We start from the raw sequence: 19,409 nt of genomic DNA on the forward strand, positions 1-19,409 counted from the left end.
ACAACAATTTTGCTTCAGCGACGGCAGTGTCACCCAAACGGTAGAAAACAATATCCTGAGTGTCAGGATCTCGTGCAAGAGAGGAGTGACTGACCGACCGCACTACTGCAGTTTCTCAAGTCGCCACCTCGGCGCAGACAACATTGATACAAACAAGGGTTAGGCTACCATTTCACATCCCAAATGACATAGACAACTGATATGTTTTCTCGTCTACGTTTTTTGATTGTACCCTGTTTCCTTAATTTTTCATGGTTGTATATTTCTGCAGTCTTTACGCAGGGGAAATCACATTCACCGAGGCAGCTATTTCAACATGTGAAAGGCAAACAAACAAGCACACAGACTTGAAGCTGAAGCTATATTAGTAAAGCACCAATACATGTTTTTCTTATAAGCTTCATCATTTACGCTGTCTCTAAACTTAACCCTCACATTGTTGTTATATCTAGGCTATATTACTGAATAATTTTGCTGCTTTTCGAGCATTTCAAATTGAGAATAAACAAAAATGTCCTCACAAAGCCATAACAGTAGGCCTACAGAAAGGGAGAATGAATGAAAAAGTAGCTCTTAGCTGACTTTTTGGTTTTGGACTCACAAAGAAACTGGGAGCAGAAAAAGGGCAACATTTTTCATTGCAACTATTGTAACCTTATTTAGGCTATTTACACATTATAGTAACACGCTATTTTTCTTAACATGCATTTATTTTTAATAGATATTTTACTTTTCATTTTCTTTATCCATAAATATGTCTTCTGACTGACATGTCCAGCCAGCCAGTTCAATTGAAATAAAAGGTTTAATGCTTAACTTATTCTCTCTTTATTTTATTTTTGTGGACATAATATTTTACTTGATTTGAAGTTTCATTAGGTTATGTGTTGTCCTTGTTACATCATAGGTCTTATTAACAGCCCTTTAAAAATGTTTGACCTGTAACTGAATAAGTTAGATCTAAATATTAGTTACATCAAGTTTTAAACAAACAAATACAGGAAAGTGTAACGTTAGAACTGTGTAGCAACACACTGATACTTTTATATTTAAATCGATAATTAAGTTACATTTCTTCCTAAATAAAATGTTTGGTGCAGTAAAATGAAACGTTCACAATACAGAGACACAAGTGTTTCATATTTGGCGCTTTTATTGATGTAAATAAGCGCTTAGGAAATGACGCGCCGGCCACAAATGTGACAAATATAGGGGTGTTATGAAATTTACAGTACATTTGATTTTATAAAACTAAATATTTTAAGTCTACCAAACAATTTGGGAAACAAGATAAGCAAGTTAATAAGGGAATTTGTACAATTTATTCTTGCATTTTATATATTTACCAGACGTAATTGCGTAAAGTGATTGACCTCCCCCCATGAAAGACATGTAAGCGCCCAGAGCCCGCCGAATCCTCTTTGGCGCTTCTGTTCCTCTTTCCTATGAGGCCAGTTGTACGCTAATCTGACAGCCACACAATGCTTACTTTCCGCTGTAAAATAATTTAAAGCAGTTAAAACAATGTCGGAAGACGACTTAAAAGTACCGGAAGAGCTTTTCAAGGACGTGAAATTCTATGTGGTGGGAGACATTGATCAGAAGGTATATTTAACTGTAATAAGACATTCATTTAGCCTTTTGGCTAATAGTGGCTTACTGACTGGTGTTAGCATAAAGGCTAACCCACATAAACACTCATAACAGGGTGAAAAGTAGAGGATACATTTGGACAAACTGTATTTAATGTAACTCTTGAGTATATTAGGGTTTATTTATTCAGGACTCCCTCTTTTGTATGTATGGTGTACTCCTTTATCTGCTGTTAGCGAAAGTCCTTTCTTCAGCATGTTAGCCATCATCAGTGACAACAATGCGACACTTCCCACGTTGAACTAATCTTTCAGTTGTATCAGCGATTTATTTGCAAGTTAATTAATAATCATGCCCCTGGACTGTGTGTATACAATATTTGTCAAGGCTAGCTTGTATCTTAAATGGGAGGTCAAGGAAACGCTATAACGCTAGCATCTGTATCCCTCTTCTGTGTTTATCATAGTGTCTCATCTTTTGGCATTATGTGTAGTTTTTGCTTACATTTTTGCACGATTTTATGTACGGTTCCTGGTCCATATATTAAGAGTTGCAGCAAGCAGATTATAAGTTTGTTTTGATGAATTACCTGTTTTATGACTGACATGGTGATGATCGCCTGTTGACATTTGCTTATAGGTTGTGCAACTTCTGAAAGCTGGGAAAGGAAAAGAAGTGTCTTACAATGCCCTCGCCACCCACATTATAGCAGAAGATGGGGACAATCCAGAGGTCGGGGAGTCCAGAGAGGTCTTTGACTTGCCTGTTGTAAAGGTAAACAAACATTATATTGCACTGAAGGGTTTAGAAGTCAGACATTTTTAGTTGGCAACATTCTAGACAGATCTCCTGCCTATAATTATATGTGATCACTTACTGTTGCTAATACAATTGTGCTGCAATGTTTAACTTGCATATTAATTTCTGTTTCAGCCAAGCTGGGTGATCCTGTCGGTCAAATGTGGAGACCTGCTACCGTATCCTTTAAAGATTCACTGGTTTGAAAATCTTCAGTTCTACTGTTGTTTTTGCACCCATGTTCACATGTCACCATCAACTTCATGCAACCTTGGAACTGATAATGATTTAAAGAGGAATATCATACCATTTAATTTTTTTTTATCTTGACGGTTAATAAATCAGAGTTACAGGATTTTCTCCAGAGTCAGGACAAGTGTTCTTTGGTGTCACAGCTTGTCTGCCACATGTAAGTAATGCATGCATATTCATTAAAATCTACATATTATTGTCTGCCATTATCAGGCTGCGGGGTTTGATTTTAGTGTTTACTAATCTTGTCTTTTTTTATAGCTGGCAGAGGATCTCAACACACTTTGGGCCTTTATCACGTTCTATGGAGGTGACTGTCAGCTCCATTTCAACAAGAAGTGTACCCATCTTGTTGTGCCTGAACCAAAGGGGGTAAGCGCATGTCTGTCATCTTGTCTTAATGCATATAATTAATGTTTGCTATTATTAGTTAGATGTCACTCAGATTGAGGGTGTGTGTTTACTAATACTAAATATATAGGGCACAGTAAGGCATTGTGCATCAACAGTCTTATGGTCCACACTCTCCATAGTAAAGTGGGGGAGGTGTGTGAGATTCAGCAGCTCAGTTAAAGTTTACGACTAATAGAGTGCCTTTAACAGCTGCTATCTGCAAGACACTGTCTAGGTTTACATCTGTGAGTTGTTTTCTCTTGGATTATTTGAGGGATGGGACTGGATTGCTGGTCTGGTTTTATTGGCTCTGTTTTTGAGGTCTGAGTGGTGTATTCAAAAAGGGTCAGTTTTATTGCCCTATCTTCACTGTCTAGGTTTTCAAAGCCTGCCCTTTATAGGAAACTATAAAAGGTAATATCTGGTAAGCAATGCTGAAACCTTTTTGATTAAACTCATAATATTGAGAAATATTCTGTGTACTTTGATGAGTATCATGAAAATATTGTCATTGCAGTGATATGATCTCTTTGTTTTCTTTGACTTTTGGGGTTGTGGATTCAGTAGGCATTAGTGTATCTGTCAAACACAACATTTTATCATTATCATGCTGTAATTTATCATAAAATTATTTCAGAAAACAGCTATTTAAGTTGTTGTTCATTTTGTTTTTATATCTATCTGACTATATGATAATGTTTAATAAAAATAATAATAATAATTATTATTGTTATTTTTTTAGGGCTGCCTCAGACTATAGCCTATTTTCTGTCGACTGTTAGCCGTAGCCAGTGATTCCCATCCTCGTCCATCTCATGGCCCACACAACCAAACCCACAAGTTTCCACCGCCCACTGCAAGAATTTTAACAAACTTGACTTTGTCGCGTTGGTTAATGAGGACTTGGAAACGGAGATTTTTAAGTCTTTTTTTTAATACACTGGCAATGAACCGAAAATGCAGATAATGGGTTACAGAGCCCATGCCCGGTTCCTGGGTGCTCTAGCCTTAAAGGGATAGTTTGGGTGAACTATGGGTAAAATAGTTTGGGTGAAAATGAAAATTCTGTCATAATTTACTCACCCTCAAGTTGTTCCGAACCTGTATGAATTTCCTTAGAATTCAGAAATTAATTTTTCATAATGTTCATATTCTTCAGCCTTTAGAAATAAAGAGACAACACAAAGAAATGGAAGAAAATGCCATTGTCGATGGTAACCTGGGAAACGGTATATTCGCCAACAAATATAACGCATATTTTATTGAATGATGAGAAAATAGCTAGAGGTCAGATCCATTCTTTGAAATATCACATCTGAGATTCCTTCACTATAGATTATGGGTTGCCACTTTTTCTGTGACGCCGATGGTTAAAGTTTTTTTTTTTTTAATTGGATCTATAACCTTTATTAAAGGGATAATTCACCCAAAAATCGTAATTCTGCCATCATTTACTTACCCTCGAGTTGTTCCAAACCTGTATGTAACACAAACACTTGTGGACCATTTGCCAAATCTGTTTCACCAATATTCTATTATTACAGCTTATAAAAGGCTATAAATGACATATTTCAAGTTTCAACAACATATGACCAAAACCCATATTAAATAAATCGCAATTGGAATTTTTGCAAACGCTCGTTGGTGTTTTAAAGGGAGTTTTGAATTAATCGTATAAATTGTCTTATGTAGCTTGATGCTAATTGTGGCTTTAATGCACCTGCTGCACAGGTCCAGTTATATTTCATGATGTATTTTGTCAAAAAAATTCATAAAAAAAGTTTTTTTATAATAGGTGGATAAATCTGGGCTCGACATTAACGGTTGTCCGCTTGTCCAGGACAAGTGGATTTTTTTTAGAAGGGACAATTAGAAGAGAATTTTACTTGCCCAACCGGACAAGTAGCCTGATTAAAACGTCAAAAAAAAAATAAAAAAATAAAATAGGGAATCAATAAAATGAGAGAATGATTCTGATTCTATTACATTATGTAATGTAACATAATTTTTTTATTTGATCAGCCCTACCTAGAGTAGCATCCCTATGGTGTCTTATTATTCTAATTTAATTGGTTGATCAAATTTAAGAATTTAAAATGAATGATGAAGCATACATTTAATAAGATTAGGGGGGCAAATGCCCTAAATGCATTTAAATATATCAAAGCTGATTGAACTTAGGGTCAGTTTGCTTTTCCACTGCAGTTTAGCACTGCTTTAAAGTGGGTTGGATCATAGACTGATTGTTATAGTTGCGCCAAATTCAAATGACTCAAATCCAATGACGCTGGTAGTGACGATTCTCTCTGGCCAATCAGTGATCTGCTGTGTTTATACATCAAATTTTAGTATCAGTACAGCTCACTTGGAACCTCAACTGAGGTGGTACTAGAAAAAATACCAGGTACTAGGTACTGTACATAAAAATAACATTTTTAGAGATAACATCCTTAGATTTGAAATGCAGCATGAGCAGACTTGTGACTTCAACTTCATTGTATTTCTAAGTTGCTACACCACAGCCACATAATATTTTTATACATTTAAAAAACATTCTAAATATTTATATATTTGTTTTTATGTTTGAGCTTATTAATAACAGTCTGACTAATTCTAAATCTTTAACTGGAAACTGTTGGCTTTTTTTAAAGTTAGTTGTGTCTATTCAGAATAACTTATGAGCAGCAACTTTTTTTTATTTTGGGTATGTCATTTATGGCCCACTTGCAAAATGGGGGGTGCAGAGAAAATGGTTAAACAAAATGAAGAATATTACTATTGTAATATTTCACTGTAAAATAAAATTGAATATTTAAAAAATAATATAATATATTTTACAGTACAACTGAAATTTGCTCTTCATTTGTTTGTTTTTCTGTCTTTTCCAGGCCAAGTATGAGTGTGCTTTGCGTCATAGCAACATTAAGATAGTAACCCCAGAATGGATTTTGGACTCTGTAAAAGAAAAGAGCAGGAAAGATGAGACTTTATATCACCCACGGCTTACATTATATGAGGTACCGGAAGAGGATGGCAGCGAGTATGAAAATGAGAGAAGCTCAGGTTCTGAAGGCAGCTACAGTGATAGACGCTCACCTCACAGCCGAAGGTCCAGCCCTACATCATCTCGTGATGCTTCCCCAGTAGGCAGGCGTAGTCGTTCAACCTCACCAAAGCATGAGCACAAATCAGAGTTGATGTTCGATGACTCTGATGACTCGTCCCCAGAGAAGGAAGACCGCAACCTGAACTGGACCCCAGCTGAGGTGCCACAGCCTGGCCCTGCCAAGCGTCGACTACAGCCTGGCAAAGAAACGGGTTTGATCAATCTGTGTGCCAATGTCCCACCTGTACCTGGAGGCTTTGGGCCGCCAGATGCTCGGCTGGTCGGCACAGGTGGAGGTGTGCCTCTAGGGGTGGAGAGATCTGAGGTCATGGGTGGATGGAATCCAACTCCCAGGACACTGAGGAACATTACTAACAATGCAGATACGCAACAAGCCTCGCGACCCTCCAATGTAAGAAATAGTTTTGAGCGCTATAACCGTATGTACTCTATGACAGTAAAGATGTATCCATTGGTAGAGATTCTGTTAAGTACACTATTTCGGCTGCACGATATATCAAAAATCGATTTTGTGAAATGGCTTAGTACAATTGGCAAATCACGCAGGCTTACTTACCTTATTTAAATAAATGTATGTGCTACTGGTTTCAGACTGAAATGTGCCATTTACACATAAAGTTCAAAATATAGTGTTTCAGAGTCTCAGAGTGGCTTGGTGATCGGCACGCATGTAAATGACCTTATTCTGAAACCAGCACACTTATTTATTTGCTGGCAATTGGGTGTAATGGATCGTAGTCTTGCCTATTTAAACATTTAACCATTTTTAAACCTTTTAAGCACAAGAAGAGGAGAAAGAGAACTCACACACTGTTTTCTGTGCGCACACTCAAATCGTGCACACCAACAGTGCGTGAACACAGAATTGAGTTCTTTCACGTCTCCTTGTGCTTGAATGGACCCAAAATGATCTCAAAATACCCGCCTCTGCAAGCATTTTATTAAACACAGTCGGTTATGTGTTAAGTGTACGTAAACAGTTGAGAATAAAAAACGTATGTGTGCCAGTATATTGAATGCGTGCTGTCTATTATTTTACACTTAATACATTTCTGAACCTGCGTACTACAATTAGACCTTACTTTATTTGTAACTTTGTTCTATAGTATTTTTTAAATTTTTGTAATTTTTGCTTATTTTATTACTTAATTAAATATTAATTCAGTAATAAAACTTTTATTAAATAATGTAAAGAAGGTTTTTTTTTCTTCAGTTTGATTCTTTTCTTTACAGTTATGAAGCTGGTATGATTTATATTTATATTTCTTGTGTGTAATTAATTGTGTGTAATTTTAGATCCTCCAGGGTCTTTCATCCTCCTCTAAAGGTGTGGTGGAGCACCTGGGAAATCAAGGCCAGTCTGGTGTTCCCAACCAGATTCTGTTTAATCCAGGTACGACCCAGCAGCAACTACCACCTGAAGCACAACAGTTAATGCAGCAGCAGCAGTCACATCAGCTACCACAACATCCACAACAGCACCCACAACAGATGGCACAACAGCATCCTATTATGCTGCCGCAGGTCATGCAGATGCACCACCATCAGCAACAGCAACCGCAACAACAACAGCAGCAGCAACCGCAGCAGCAGCAGCAACCGCAGTCGCAGCAGCAGCAGCAGGGCTTTCCTCAAATGCCTCAGCAATCCCATCAGTTCTTACAGCAACAGATGCATCAGCAGATGTATGCACAACAACAGCAGCAGCAGCAACAGCAACACACATTCCCACAGCAACAAATGCGACCACAGCAGCTCCAGAGGCCACCCTTGCAGCAGCAGCAGCAACAACATGCATTGCAGCAGCAATTGCAGCAGTTGCAACAGCAGCATAGACTCCAGTTGCAGTTACAACAACAACAGCAGCAGCAGAAGCAACAACAACAACAACAACAGCAGCAGCAGCAAAACCAGCAGCAGTTGCACCAACAGCATTTGCAGCAGCAGCAACAACATTTCCTACAACAACAACTCCAACAGCAGCACATGCAACAGCTGCAACAACAGCAGCAAATGCAACAGCAGCATCTGCAGAACCAGCAGCCTCTGCAGCATCAGAACCAGCAGGTTACTCCACATCAGACCCAGACCATGCTGCAACCTCCAGTGATGCCTGCACAGCTGCACCAACTCTTTGGGCATGAGCCAGGCCAAGACAGTAAGTACAGTGTTTTTTTTTTTTTGTGAACAAAATACATACAATACATATGCTATTTAGATGTATGCTGAGTCTCAGCAAATTTTAGCTAGCCTAAGCATTTTTTCTTTATGAACTGAGAAGATGGCAGATAAATTTAGCTTCATGCATTTTTTTTTCAGTCCCTGAAGAGGGATTCCTGGTTGGCTGTATCTTTGCTATTGCTGACTATCCAGAACAGATGGCTGATAAACAGTTACTGGCCACATGGAAAAGGGCAAGTGACTCCACCACACCTCAGCCAATACTAAATTAGTTACACCAAACTGTAAACTTTTGTTTTGTTTTTTTTGTTTAGAAAACAGTTTAGAGTGATATGTAAAGTGTTGGGCCATATGCTCCATTTTCATATTGTCATATCGCCTGTGAGATCGGTGATACACAATATTATCGTGATGGGGGTGGGGCTTACTTATTTGATTATTAACTTGCTTATTTACTCATTAATTTGCTTTTATGAGAATCTTTTTTTTCTATTTTGTTAGCAAAGGTGGAGTGTTTATTTATAGGCTAAATCAGGTTATTTCCTGGTATAGTGAGGTAAAAAAAGATCCTAATCATTTTTGTATATTTGTACATTGAGTATATTGTACATGAGTATTTCAGCATGTCAGTGGGAAATTTATGGACACACATTATCCTCTCATGCTGTTACAGATGCTGCATTTTGACTGTACTTCTGCAAGAGATGGGAACACATTTTAATAATTTCTTGGGTCAAGAAAGAGTCAGAGTTTGTGATATATGTCCTCCTACCAGTTCTCTCTCTGTCTGCATGCACTTCACATATGCACACTTCAATAAGCCCAAAGAACGCGGGTTAATGTGTTTTAAATGCCAGGAGAAATGAGAGTAAGGGGCAAAAATCTAGCTGAGTCGATCGATTTATACTTCAACTTATGACTTGACTACGATAAAGGAAAACGGGTTAATGCGTTTACATGACCTCATGCATTGTCAGTTTATTCAGCATAATCGGGTTAAGAACGTGCATGTAAATGCGCTCATTCCTTGAAAGTGAAAGCAGACACGGACTGAGCTTTCAGCATCTGTCGCTGCATTAACAGCGCATTCTCTCAGAGACGACAATGGATATAACGGTATAGCAACTATCTTAATTTACTGGCTTAATATTTCTCTTGTGGACCTACAATGACAGTGAAAAAATTAGAATAATATTTCTTGATAAACAAGTGTTTGAAGCTGCTTTTGATTTTCACAGATGGCAGAGTTGTGCCGTGTTCGTGAACTAAAGACTGTTATTAGGCCTATATCATTTTAGTGATATTATTTTTATTTTTATTATTATTATTATTATTTTGAAATTGTATTGTTTTTAGTGTTATTAGTGTCATTAAATGTTTTGTTAATGTGCTGTGGAAACAAAATACTGACGAACAACGATGCCGTTTTCATCTCGGATCTGTATAAGAATGATGCGTCTGTTAAAGGAACACTCCACCGTTTTTTGAAATAGGGCTTATTCACCTTCTTTCCTACATTTAGATAGGTGGGCAAATGCATTTTTGTCTCAGTGCATGCATTGTTTTTGTTTGACAGGGTCGGTGCTAGCTTAGCTTAGCATAATGAATGGAATCTTTTGTTGCCAGCTAGCATGTCCTGCTAGAAACCCACCTAATTACTTCTTGTGGCCTGCGTATTCACAACGAGTACAAATAGCGATGCAGATTAACACTAGGCGATTTCCTAGGCAGATATTGACTTATATATTAAGGACTATATTAGGGCACAGGCGAAGCACTGCTACTTGGGCGTGATATCTCTGCGCCCAAGTAGCAGTGCTTCGCCTGTGCTTCCCCCTAATATAGTCCCAAGTCAATATCTGCCTAGGAAATTGCCTAGTGTTAATCTGCATCGCTATTTGTACCCGTTGTGAATACGCAGGCCACAAGTAATTAGGTGTCTAAATGTCTAGGTTATTTAAATGTAGGAAAGAAGGTGAATAAGCCCTATTTCAAAAAACGGTGGAGTGTTCCTTTAAAACAAGCACTCTTGACAATTTGTGAATGGATCACCTTGCAATTCAATTCTGATGTGGGATGTAGTTTTTTAGTGTGTAATAAAAACATTTCCTTAGAGGAGTGTCGGTGATGTGTTAGGCTTTGTGGTGATGTCGTTATTTAGGCAGGGCAAATTAATTGTAGTTCCAAATATTAATTTAATAATAATACTAGCTTTATAATAATAATAATAATTTAATACAGTAATGGGAAAACGAGCCAATTGTATTGATATCGTCAAAGGCATCTGCCATCAGCGATATCTCTGACTATCGTCTATACACAATACTATCGTCTATCGGCACAACCCTAATGTAAAGTGCTTCTAAATATACAGAAAATAACAGAGAACAGGTGATGAAGCAACCCAGTTCCAGTGCAACAAACTTCATTTAGTGGGAGGAATTAATTAAAATTGGTTGTTTTCAAGTGTCAGTAAATTTATTAAAATGAATCAGTTTCTTAGATTCTTAGATTCTGAATGTGAGTAGCACATAATGAAATGGTATTTTAGAACATCTGTAAGAAGGTGCATCGACCCATCGCTTAACACCCTTTTAGATATTTTTGTTTTTGTTTTTCTGGCAGAATCTAATTAAGACATTGCTATTTTGCAAACAGATCATTCAGGCAAATGGAGGCACTGTAGACTCTGCTCTTAGCCGCTGCACTCATTTACTTTGTGAGAGTCAAGTCAGCAACACCTATCTCCAGGTAAACATAAAAGCTTGCTTTGACAAGAAACATACATTATACATCATCCCCACCATCTTTTATACTGCATGGTTTAATTGGTGGGAATACATCCTGAATGTTATGTGTGCTTTTTTTAGGCTACTCAGTCGTGACATTTACTAATGATCTGTTATTAAACTGTTTTTCCTGCGCCAGGCTCTGAGAGAGGGAAAGCGTTGTGTGACTGCTCACTGGCTTAACACTGTCCTCAAGAAGAAGAAGATGGTCCCCCCTCACAGGACTCTTCATCTTCCCTTCAGCTTCCCTCCAGGGGCCAAGCCCTGCTCGCAACATGTAAGAACCAGCCCTTTCTATTCAAGGGTTCAGCATCATATTAAATTAGGCCGGGGTAAAAATATCAAAATTATAGATTAATTGCAGTATTAATTACATCAGTCTTTTAAACTATACCTGACTGTCATTACTTGGAAGTAATTGTTATTGTTATTATTAATAATAGATATTTGGGTTAAAGTAATGAATCATATTTATATATTGGGGTTAATTAAAATATGTGCATGTTTTTTTAAATAATCCCTATATCTTATTATTGTTGTTGTTATTATTATTATTAATAATTATTGATAATTAGGGATACACGATACAAAATATCTGCTCTATACTGATATCCGATTATTCAAAATTACGTCTGCTGATGCTGATAGTTTGGTGGTTATGTCTCAGGCTTTTGTGCTCTACTGTTTGAATTTTATTATGCTGTCGAATGCTACGAAAACCATCTCTGAAAATATCACGGTAAATGGTATTACAGTTCAATTCAATATTAATTCATTTTTATATATTTTAGGTAGTACATATCTCCCGACTAATGCTGTAAACTATACAGGGAACCTTCTCATTTTGTACATTTATATTATATGAAAGGTTAAAATTAATAGCAAAACCCAAACTATTATATTTAACTGCTATTTGTTTTCAGATATAATTCACACACTCAAATAACATATGTATGTAAACATTTTGTGACTAAAACACTGGGCAATTGCATAAGAGATGATCTTTTCATATACTAATCTTTTCACACCGCATTTAAGACTGTCAAAGTGGCATTTATTGCTTGAATTTTGAGGTGAAATTGACAGAATTTGAAACCATGGAGTGGGCAACCCTCATTTGAACTACTTGTGATTCATAGGGTCAAATAGATCCGGAGCTAATGGCGGCAATTGTTTTTTTAAACTGTGCTAAAGTGAGATTGTGTTATTACATTATCGCTTTAACTTCAACAGCCTTAAATTCTACACAAGACATTTCTTTACACTCTTTACTAGGGCTGGGTATTGGCAAGGGCCTCACGATACGATACATATCACGATACATGGGTCACGATACAATATATCACGATACGATACAATACAATACATATTGCGATATATTGCAATATATTTTTTTTTAATCAAAAATGTAATAAAAAAGAAAGGAATAGAGCTGAATGTACAACTTTTTATGTACCACCTGGGGTATTCTGGTATGTGTATCACATTATATTGATAACTCAGCAGACAAAAACTTAAATTCCAATTTATTCGCAAAGGTATTTGCATTGTGTCGAGTGTGTCTGCGTGCGCGAGCGACAGTGCGCGAGAGACGGAGTGTGTCTGCGCGCGAGAGAGACCGAGTGTGCCCCAGCATTAGTAGCCTAATTGGTACATAATATTATATACTATAAGAGGCATGGAAGTTCGATTAATGGACAGCAATAATCAGTACTACAAACGTCTTGTTTTGAACTATTGTTTATAATAATTTAATTGTTTTTATTTATATTGTTGTCCATTAATCGAACGTCCATGCTTCTTATATAATATTTATATATTATTACTACATACATTCAATCTTATTTAATCCTCCATATGGAAGTTTATGTGCTCGAATTATTTATATTTATTAAACAATAGTTCAAAACAAGACGTTTGCATTGATTATTGTTGTCCATTAATCGAACTTCCATGCCTCATATTTATATTACTATGTATGTACCAGTCCAATACTAATGCTCGGACTCGGTCTCTCTCGCACGCAGACACCCTCGGTTTCTCTCGCATGCAGACACACACTCGGTTTCTTTCGCGCGCGGATACACGGTCTCTCTCGAGCTCTGTTGCTCTCTCGCGCAGTTCGCTTCGCTTTTGTCCAGTCCGGCGCCTCATACAACTGGATAGTTGAGTGACAGTTGACAACTGTCGTGAGTCAGCGACAACTACAGCAGCGGCGGAGGAGGTCGTTTGACGCACACAGAGGGATTTGATGAAAAATTATTATTTTATTTTTTAATATCGATATTAGAGCTTGAAATATCGATACACTATCGTGAAAAAAAATATCGCGATAGTTAGCTGTATCGATATTTTTGCACAGCCCTACTCTTTACATTTCTTTACTTTATTGCCCCCTTTTGATTAGCAGGATACAATTGGCCCTGATCATCAGCTTTTTAAAAATAAATAAAAAATCAGCCAATATTGATTATTGACCAATACATCCATAACAATAATGTCCTGATTTTAAACAATCCTAGTATTTTAAGTAAAAATACTTGTGTTATTGAAATTAATAATAAAATACTAATCCAGGGCATGAACGTTCACACATTTTAGTGTGTGAACCATACTCATTGATATTGAATCAATACAAAAAAACAAATAAAATATAATCAAATACCCAGTCCTATGTTAATCATTTACCATTATCCAGTTTATCATGCATTTGAGTGGCTTTTACATGAACTTAAGTGTCATTATCTGATTTTGTGTTTTTTGTCGTAACTCAGGTTATTTCTGTGACTGGATTCGTGGACAGTGACCGTGATGATTTGAAGCTCATGGCCTATCTAGCAGGAGCAAGATACACAGGCTATCTGTGTCGAAGCAACACTGTGCTCATCTGTAAAGAGTAAGAACAATGCAGTCTCCTGTTGTTGCCTCCTTCCAACTTGTTGCTCACTTTTTTCTTCTAGCAACTGTTAAAAGTTTCGTTGTGTAGAAAATCTAAAGTAGAGTGTTTTTTTTTTTATATATAAACTAAACCAAAAGTAATTTTTTTATATCTCTCTGGAAACTCAATCAGTCTGTTTTTAGTAATTATTGTTAATATGCCCCTGTCAATGCCATCAGGCCGAGTGGGCTGAAATACGAGAAGGCAAAAGAGTGGAGGATCCCATGTGTGAACGCCCAGTGGCTGTGTGACATACTTCTGGGGCACTTTGAAGCTTTGAGGCAAATCCAGCACAGTAGATATTCACAGTTCAATTTGCCCGAACCACTGGCACCCAACCCACATCTTGTGCACAATCTTCTGAGTAAGTTTTATTTCAAATTTCAGCAATGTAATTGTAAGTTATTTTGACGCTATAGCTGGCAGATTTCCAGGCTATCGAGGAGGTAGAATATAACATGCTCTCATTTTTGTGGTCAGGTGCTTGGCGCATTCCTGTGAAGATCTCATCGGAGGCGTTGGCGGTGAGTGGGCTCTCACACGGACACACTCTGATTGCTCTCTCTCTCGTTTGTGATGCTTGAGTCTTGCAGTGAAGGTCCTCAGTGGATTCACATGTAACAGCATGTCTGGGCAGAGGTGTATGTGTGCAGACTCAGTCATCTTTTTTTGTTGTCTCTTCACGCAGACCTTGCGACTGCAGCTGAAACAGAAACAGGCTGACATCGGCTTGCAGCCGCCCAACAAGAGACCCAAGTGAGTACAAACAGTGAAAGATTGCTGGAACTGTAGGTAGAGCTGTATAGCAGAATCTGGATTGTGGTGTTTCCGTTCTTCCTATAATTTAGTTGTATCTCTCAATGTTCCTGCAAAACCCAAAGTGTACTTCAGTTTTATCGTGAATGCTTAGTGCATGAGTACAGCCAAATTCATAGCCTTTACAATAAACTCAATGTGGTAGCATATGTGAACACAGGCCCTCGACGCATGAATGATCAAAAGATTCATCTTTGTCCAGTGTCTTTCCCATTTCTCTCCAGGAGTTATGACCAATAAGAAATTCTTTATTTAAACTGGAGTTAAGTATCTCTTAACCCACTCACCCAAGAGCTAGACAACATCTCTTAGCGTCTCTTTTGTCTGTTTGTTGCATTTTGTTGTTCCATCTCCATTTCTTTTTTGACTGTGACTGACAGCTTTTGGACAAACTAATTAGTGCATAAAAAATTCAAGGTGCATGTGCTAGCTGAATGTACAGAGCTGTGTGTGTACAGTACACGCATACACGCATGATGATGAAATTTGCGCCGTGCGCATGGCACATATACACTAGCGTACGCCTAAAGACAGACATGTACTTAGGGAGTAGGTGACAAAAAAGCTAAAATAAATAAATAACATATTAAAAGTAAGTTCCATTAAGTACAAGAAGTTCAAAAACCATGGAGAACTTTCCGAGCTGAATTTTTGACAAAATAACATTGTCTCTTATTTTGCAGGCTAGAGGAGTTGCCAACACCTACTAAAAAGCTTCCACCTGAGTCCACACCTTACGTGCTTTTCACAGGCTTTGAACCTCTGCAAGCTCAGCAATACATAAAGGTATCTAAACACATGCTCACTTCCTGCAGATAGCGGATACTTCTAGTTTGAAGTACCATAACATTTCTCTATTCACAATGTGTCAAAGGCTGCTGGAAAGGTCTGAAAATGATGTTTGTAAAATGGTCATGAACTAATTTCATTTGAACTGTTTGAGAGCACTGAAAAATTGCTCCATTCAGATGCGCTTCAGTAAGTAACCCTCATGGTGTTCTGTTCGCCCTCCCCTGCATCCTTTTATCCTTTCTTTTTTGATCTCTCTCTCTCTCTCTCTCTCTCTCTCTCTCTCTCTCTCTCTCGCTCTCTCGCTCTCTCGCCTTGGCTGCAGAAATTGTATGATCTTGGAGGGGAAGTGGCTGACAGCACTCAGAAGTGCACTCATCTGGTTGCTAACAAAGTGACAAGAACGGTGAAGTTCCTCACTGCCGTATCCGTAGTCAAGCACATAGTCACTCCAGAATGGCTGGAGGAAAGCTGGAAAAGCCAGAAATTTGTGGGTGAGTCTGTGTGGAGTCTAATTTACGTTTCAATCGATTATTACTGATGTGTAGACGCTCCGAGGAGCCTTGCTTCATATCCCAGCTAGAAAGGTTTTGGATTAAAAAATCAAAAATTAATGGTATGTAATGAAAACATAGATTGGATAAAAGTTCGTTCTTGAGTTCACAAGCAGTTTCCATAGAAATGGATTACAATCTCAACTCAGCTTCTTGGGAAAGTAAAGTCCATCAGAAATGTGCTGATGTGGAAATTTGGTTTGGTATCTATAATTTTTGGTATTACTGCCAACTTTGACATCAACACCAAAAAAGTTTTTTTGCAAATGAGTATTGGAATCAATAGTCTTGTAATGTATTTTCCATAAGCTCCAGTCGAGAATGTTACAACAAATGCATTAAAACATTGAAATGCTTTGAATATACTGTTACCTTTTAGGTTTACACCTTTATTTAGTACTTTAAAAATAAGGCCTGATAAGATCTGCCTACAATATTGTTTCAGTCACACCAGTGGCTGAAATTTAAAAGTATAGTTGTTTCATCATTTACTCACCCGCATGTGGTTCCAAACCTGTATGACTTTATTTCTTGTATTTTGAGAAATGTCTGTTTTTGTCCGTACATTTGAAGTAAATGGTCACCAAACCTTATTAACGGTTATTAACATTCTTCAAAATATATTTTCGGTGTTCTGCAGAAGAAAGTAAGTCGTACATTCATGGAACAACGTGGTTGAGTAATTTACAGAATTTGAATTTTTGGGTGAACTATGCCTTTAAGAACATTATATTAGCAGGCATAGATGTATTGTGCATCCCTAGTGATAATCTGATTTGTTTGCAGATGAGCAGAGCTACATGCTGCGAGATGCAGAGGCAGAGGTGTTGTTCTGTTTTAGTCTGGAGGAGTCACTGAAGAGAGCTCATGCAGCTCCGTTGTTCAAGGTGAGGAGCTTTGAGGACATCACAGTCCGTCCACTATCACATCCCCACTGTATTCTGTGCAGGTTCACTTGTTTATGACTGTGCAGAACAATAAGCCAAACAGCTATTCATTTCAGCAGTGACATGTGGCCTAATTGGATATCACAGAGAATGCGTTTCACTGATGGGTGTGTGTTCAGTCGTCTCGCTCTTCTTTTAACAGGGGAAGTATTTCTATATAACTCCAGGAATCTGTCCGAGCCTCAGCACAATGAAAGTTATAGTGGAGAGTGCCGGAGGGAAAGTGCTCTCCAAGCAGCCCTCCTTCCGCAAGATCATGGAGCACAAGCAAAACAAGGTACACTAATCAGATCCTCAATACAGGGGTGTACGGGGCTGTTGTATTGCTGTGGCAGACTTAATGAACATCTATTTACAGCCTACACAACAGAGCTGTTTTCTAGATCTTGTGCTCTTTTTGTTTTGTTTGGTGTTTGAAATAATTGCTCACAATGTGAAATTGAAAGTACGTACTACGTACATTTAAGAGGAGTATCCATGATTAGGGCAGTACTTAATATACACTTCCAAAAGATTTTCCTTTTTTGAAAGAAATGAATACTTTTATTCAGCAAGAATGCATTAAATTGTTCAAAAGCAACAGTAAAGACATCTATCATGTTACAAAAGATTTAGATTTTAAATAAATGCTGTTCTTTTGAACTTTCTATTTACCGGTAGTAAAGAAATTCACCATAAAAACATTAAGCAGCACAACTCTTTTCAACATTGACAATAATAAATGTTTCTTGAGTAGCAATTCAGCATATTAGAATGATTTCTGAAGGATCATGTGACACTGAAGACTGGAGTAATGATGCTGAAAATTTTGCTTTACAGAAATAAATGTATTAAAATAGAAAAGTCTTATAAATTGTAATATTTTACTATATGTTTGATCAAACAAATGCAGCCTTTGTGAGTGTAAGAGACTTTCAGAAACATAACGTTTTACCCGATCTTTTGAACAGTAGTATATACAATAATTGTTAAATGCCATAATTATTAGTTATTGTAAGGTGTTACCAAAAGTTTTTGACATGTCTCATAACCATGGCCTGCTATATAACTTTAAATAAGCATGCTGGAAGTGCATGTAAGACATTATTGAAAACTAGTTAGTTCGGTTGATGTTTGTATGTGTGAAATAGTAACTGACTGTTGCACTCTGGATTCATCCATGTTTGATCTAGAACTTACCGGAGATCATTCTGATAACCTGTGAAAATGACTGGCATATGTGTCGAGAGTACTTCCTGAAGAACATTGGTAAGAGTGCATATCCTTCATGTCCAGTTCCCATCTTAGTATTTACATTTATCACTGTAGAGTATAAAACCACTGTAGTATGAAAATGACATGCGTCATGTATGTGTATAGATTTAAAAGACTGTTCATGAGTCATCAATCTAATGATTTATTTTCTTTATTTCAGATGTATACACTGCTGAGCTTATATTGACAGGGGTGTTGACTCAAACCTTGGATTATGAATCATATCCTTTTAAAATAGAAGCAAAATTTAACAGACAAATAAGCAACAATCACTTTTGAGCGGTTTCTTGTGATTCACTGAACCACAAGTATTTACTTTCAGCGATGTCGGACATCTCTCAATGAATTGGAATTTGTGCTATTAAACTTTGTTAAACTCATCATTTCTGATGTTACATGATGGCATTTAGTTAGACATTTGCAACATCTTTTTTTTTTTGTAAAGAATTATGGATGGATGTTTTGCTCCTTAACAATCTCACATATAAATTCACATGATGTCCTTGTTAGGACATGAATATTATTTGACTGCTGGTGCCCTGCTCTGGATTGATGCTAAAGGTTACTTGTTAAATTTTAGTGTACAGTTATGTTATATTTCAATGTTTGTATTTTATTACTTGATTAATAAATAATTTGTTACCAATTTTGTAAACAAAGTAACAGTGAATCTAAATAAATTACTGTTATTTGTAATGATTGTTTAAACCAAGGCAAAGCAGTTTTTACTGTGATACATGTTTGCCCCTTTTATGGTTTTGGAATAAAATCTGAATTTGATTGTGATTTTTAGCTAATGAATCTGTCAATATTTCTGACTGATTGTTTCGATTCTTACACACTTTTCTGGAGCCTTCTTGATCATTGACTAGTATTTGTTAATGTCAAGTCTAAAAGATAACCTCCTAAATCACAGATCTTGTATTCTATCTAAAGTAAAAAAAGGTTTAGCAGGTCACAAAACATATTTACACAATG

The 19,409-nt window shown here is 37.1% G+C and overlaps 1 protein-coding gene across 2 annotated transcripts; it reads left to right on the forward strand.

Annotated features, from left to right (window-relative positions):
• Positions 1 to 1,423: 1,423 nt before the first annotated feature.
• paxip1 (PAX interacting (with transcription-activation domain) protein 1) lies at positions 1,424 to 19,238 on the forward strand. Of its 2 annotated transcripts, XM_081373403.1 has the most exons (21): positions 1,424 to 1,605; positions 2,233 to 2,367; positions 2,527 to 2,570; positions 2,737 to 2,800; positions 2,905 to 3,015; positions 5,925 to 6,554; positions 7,460 to 8,321; positions 8,483 to 8,577; positions 11,003 to 11,095; positions 11,273 to 11,410; positions 13,908 to 14,029; positions 14,251 to 14,435; positions 14,552 to 14,595; positions 14,760 to 14,827; positions 15,571 to 15,673; positions 16,002 to 16,170; positions 17,017 to 17,117; positions 17,320 to 17,454; positions 18,350 to 18,425; positions 18,592 to 18,652; positions 18,914 to 19,238. In XM_081373403.1, the coding sequence occupies exons 1-21, from the start codon at positions 1,525 to 1,527 to the stop codon at positions 18,927 to 18,929; spliced, it is 3,333 nt and encodes a 1,110-aa protein (XP_081229529.1). In that variant the 5' UTR covers positions 1,424 to 1,524; the 3' UTR covers positions 18,930 to 19,238. The 2 variants fall into 2 exon arrangements, with proteins under 2 accessions (XP_081229529.1, XP_081229528.1); XM_081373402.1 differs by having other exon boundaries at positions 18,592 to 19,216.
• The last annotated feature ends 171 nt before the right edge of the window (positions 19,239 to 19,409 follow it).

The sequence above is a fragment of the Scardinius erythrophthalmus genome (assembly GCF_964197995.2).
Source record: "Scardinius erythrophthalmus genome assembly, chromosome: 9".
Taxonomy (NCBI): Eukaryota; Metazoa; Chordata; class Actinopteri; order Cypriniformes; family Leuciscidae; genus Scardinius; species Scardinius erythrophthalmus.

Coding starts and splice junctions, on each gene's coding strand:
- paxip1 (XM_081373402.1), top strand. CDS start 1,525: ATGTCGGAAGACGACTTAAAAGTACCGGAAGAGCTTTTCAAGGACGTG. Junction 14,436..14,551: donor TCTTGTGCACAATCTTCTGA/GTAAGTTTTATT, acceptor TTTTGTGGTCAG/GTGCTTGGCGCATTCCTGTG. Junction 14,828..15,570: donor CCGCCCAACAAGAGACCCAA/GTGAGTACAAAC, acceptor CTTATTTTGCAG/GCTAGAGGAGTTGCCAACAC.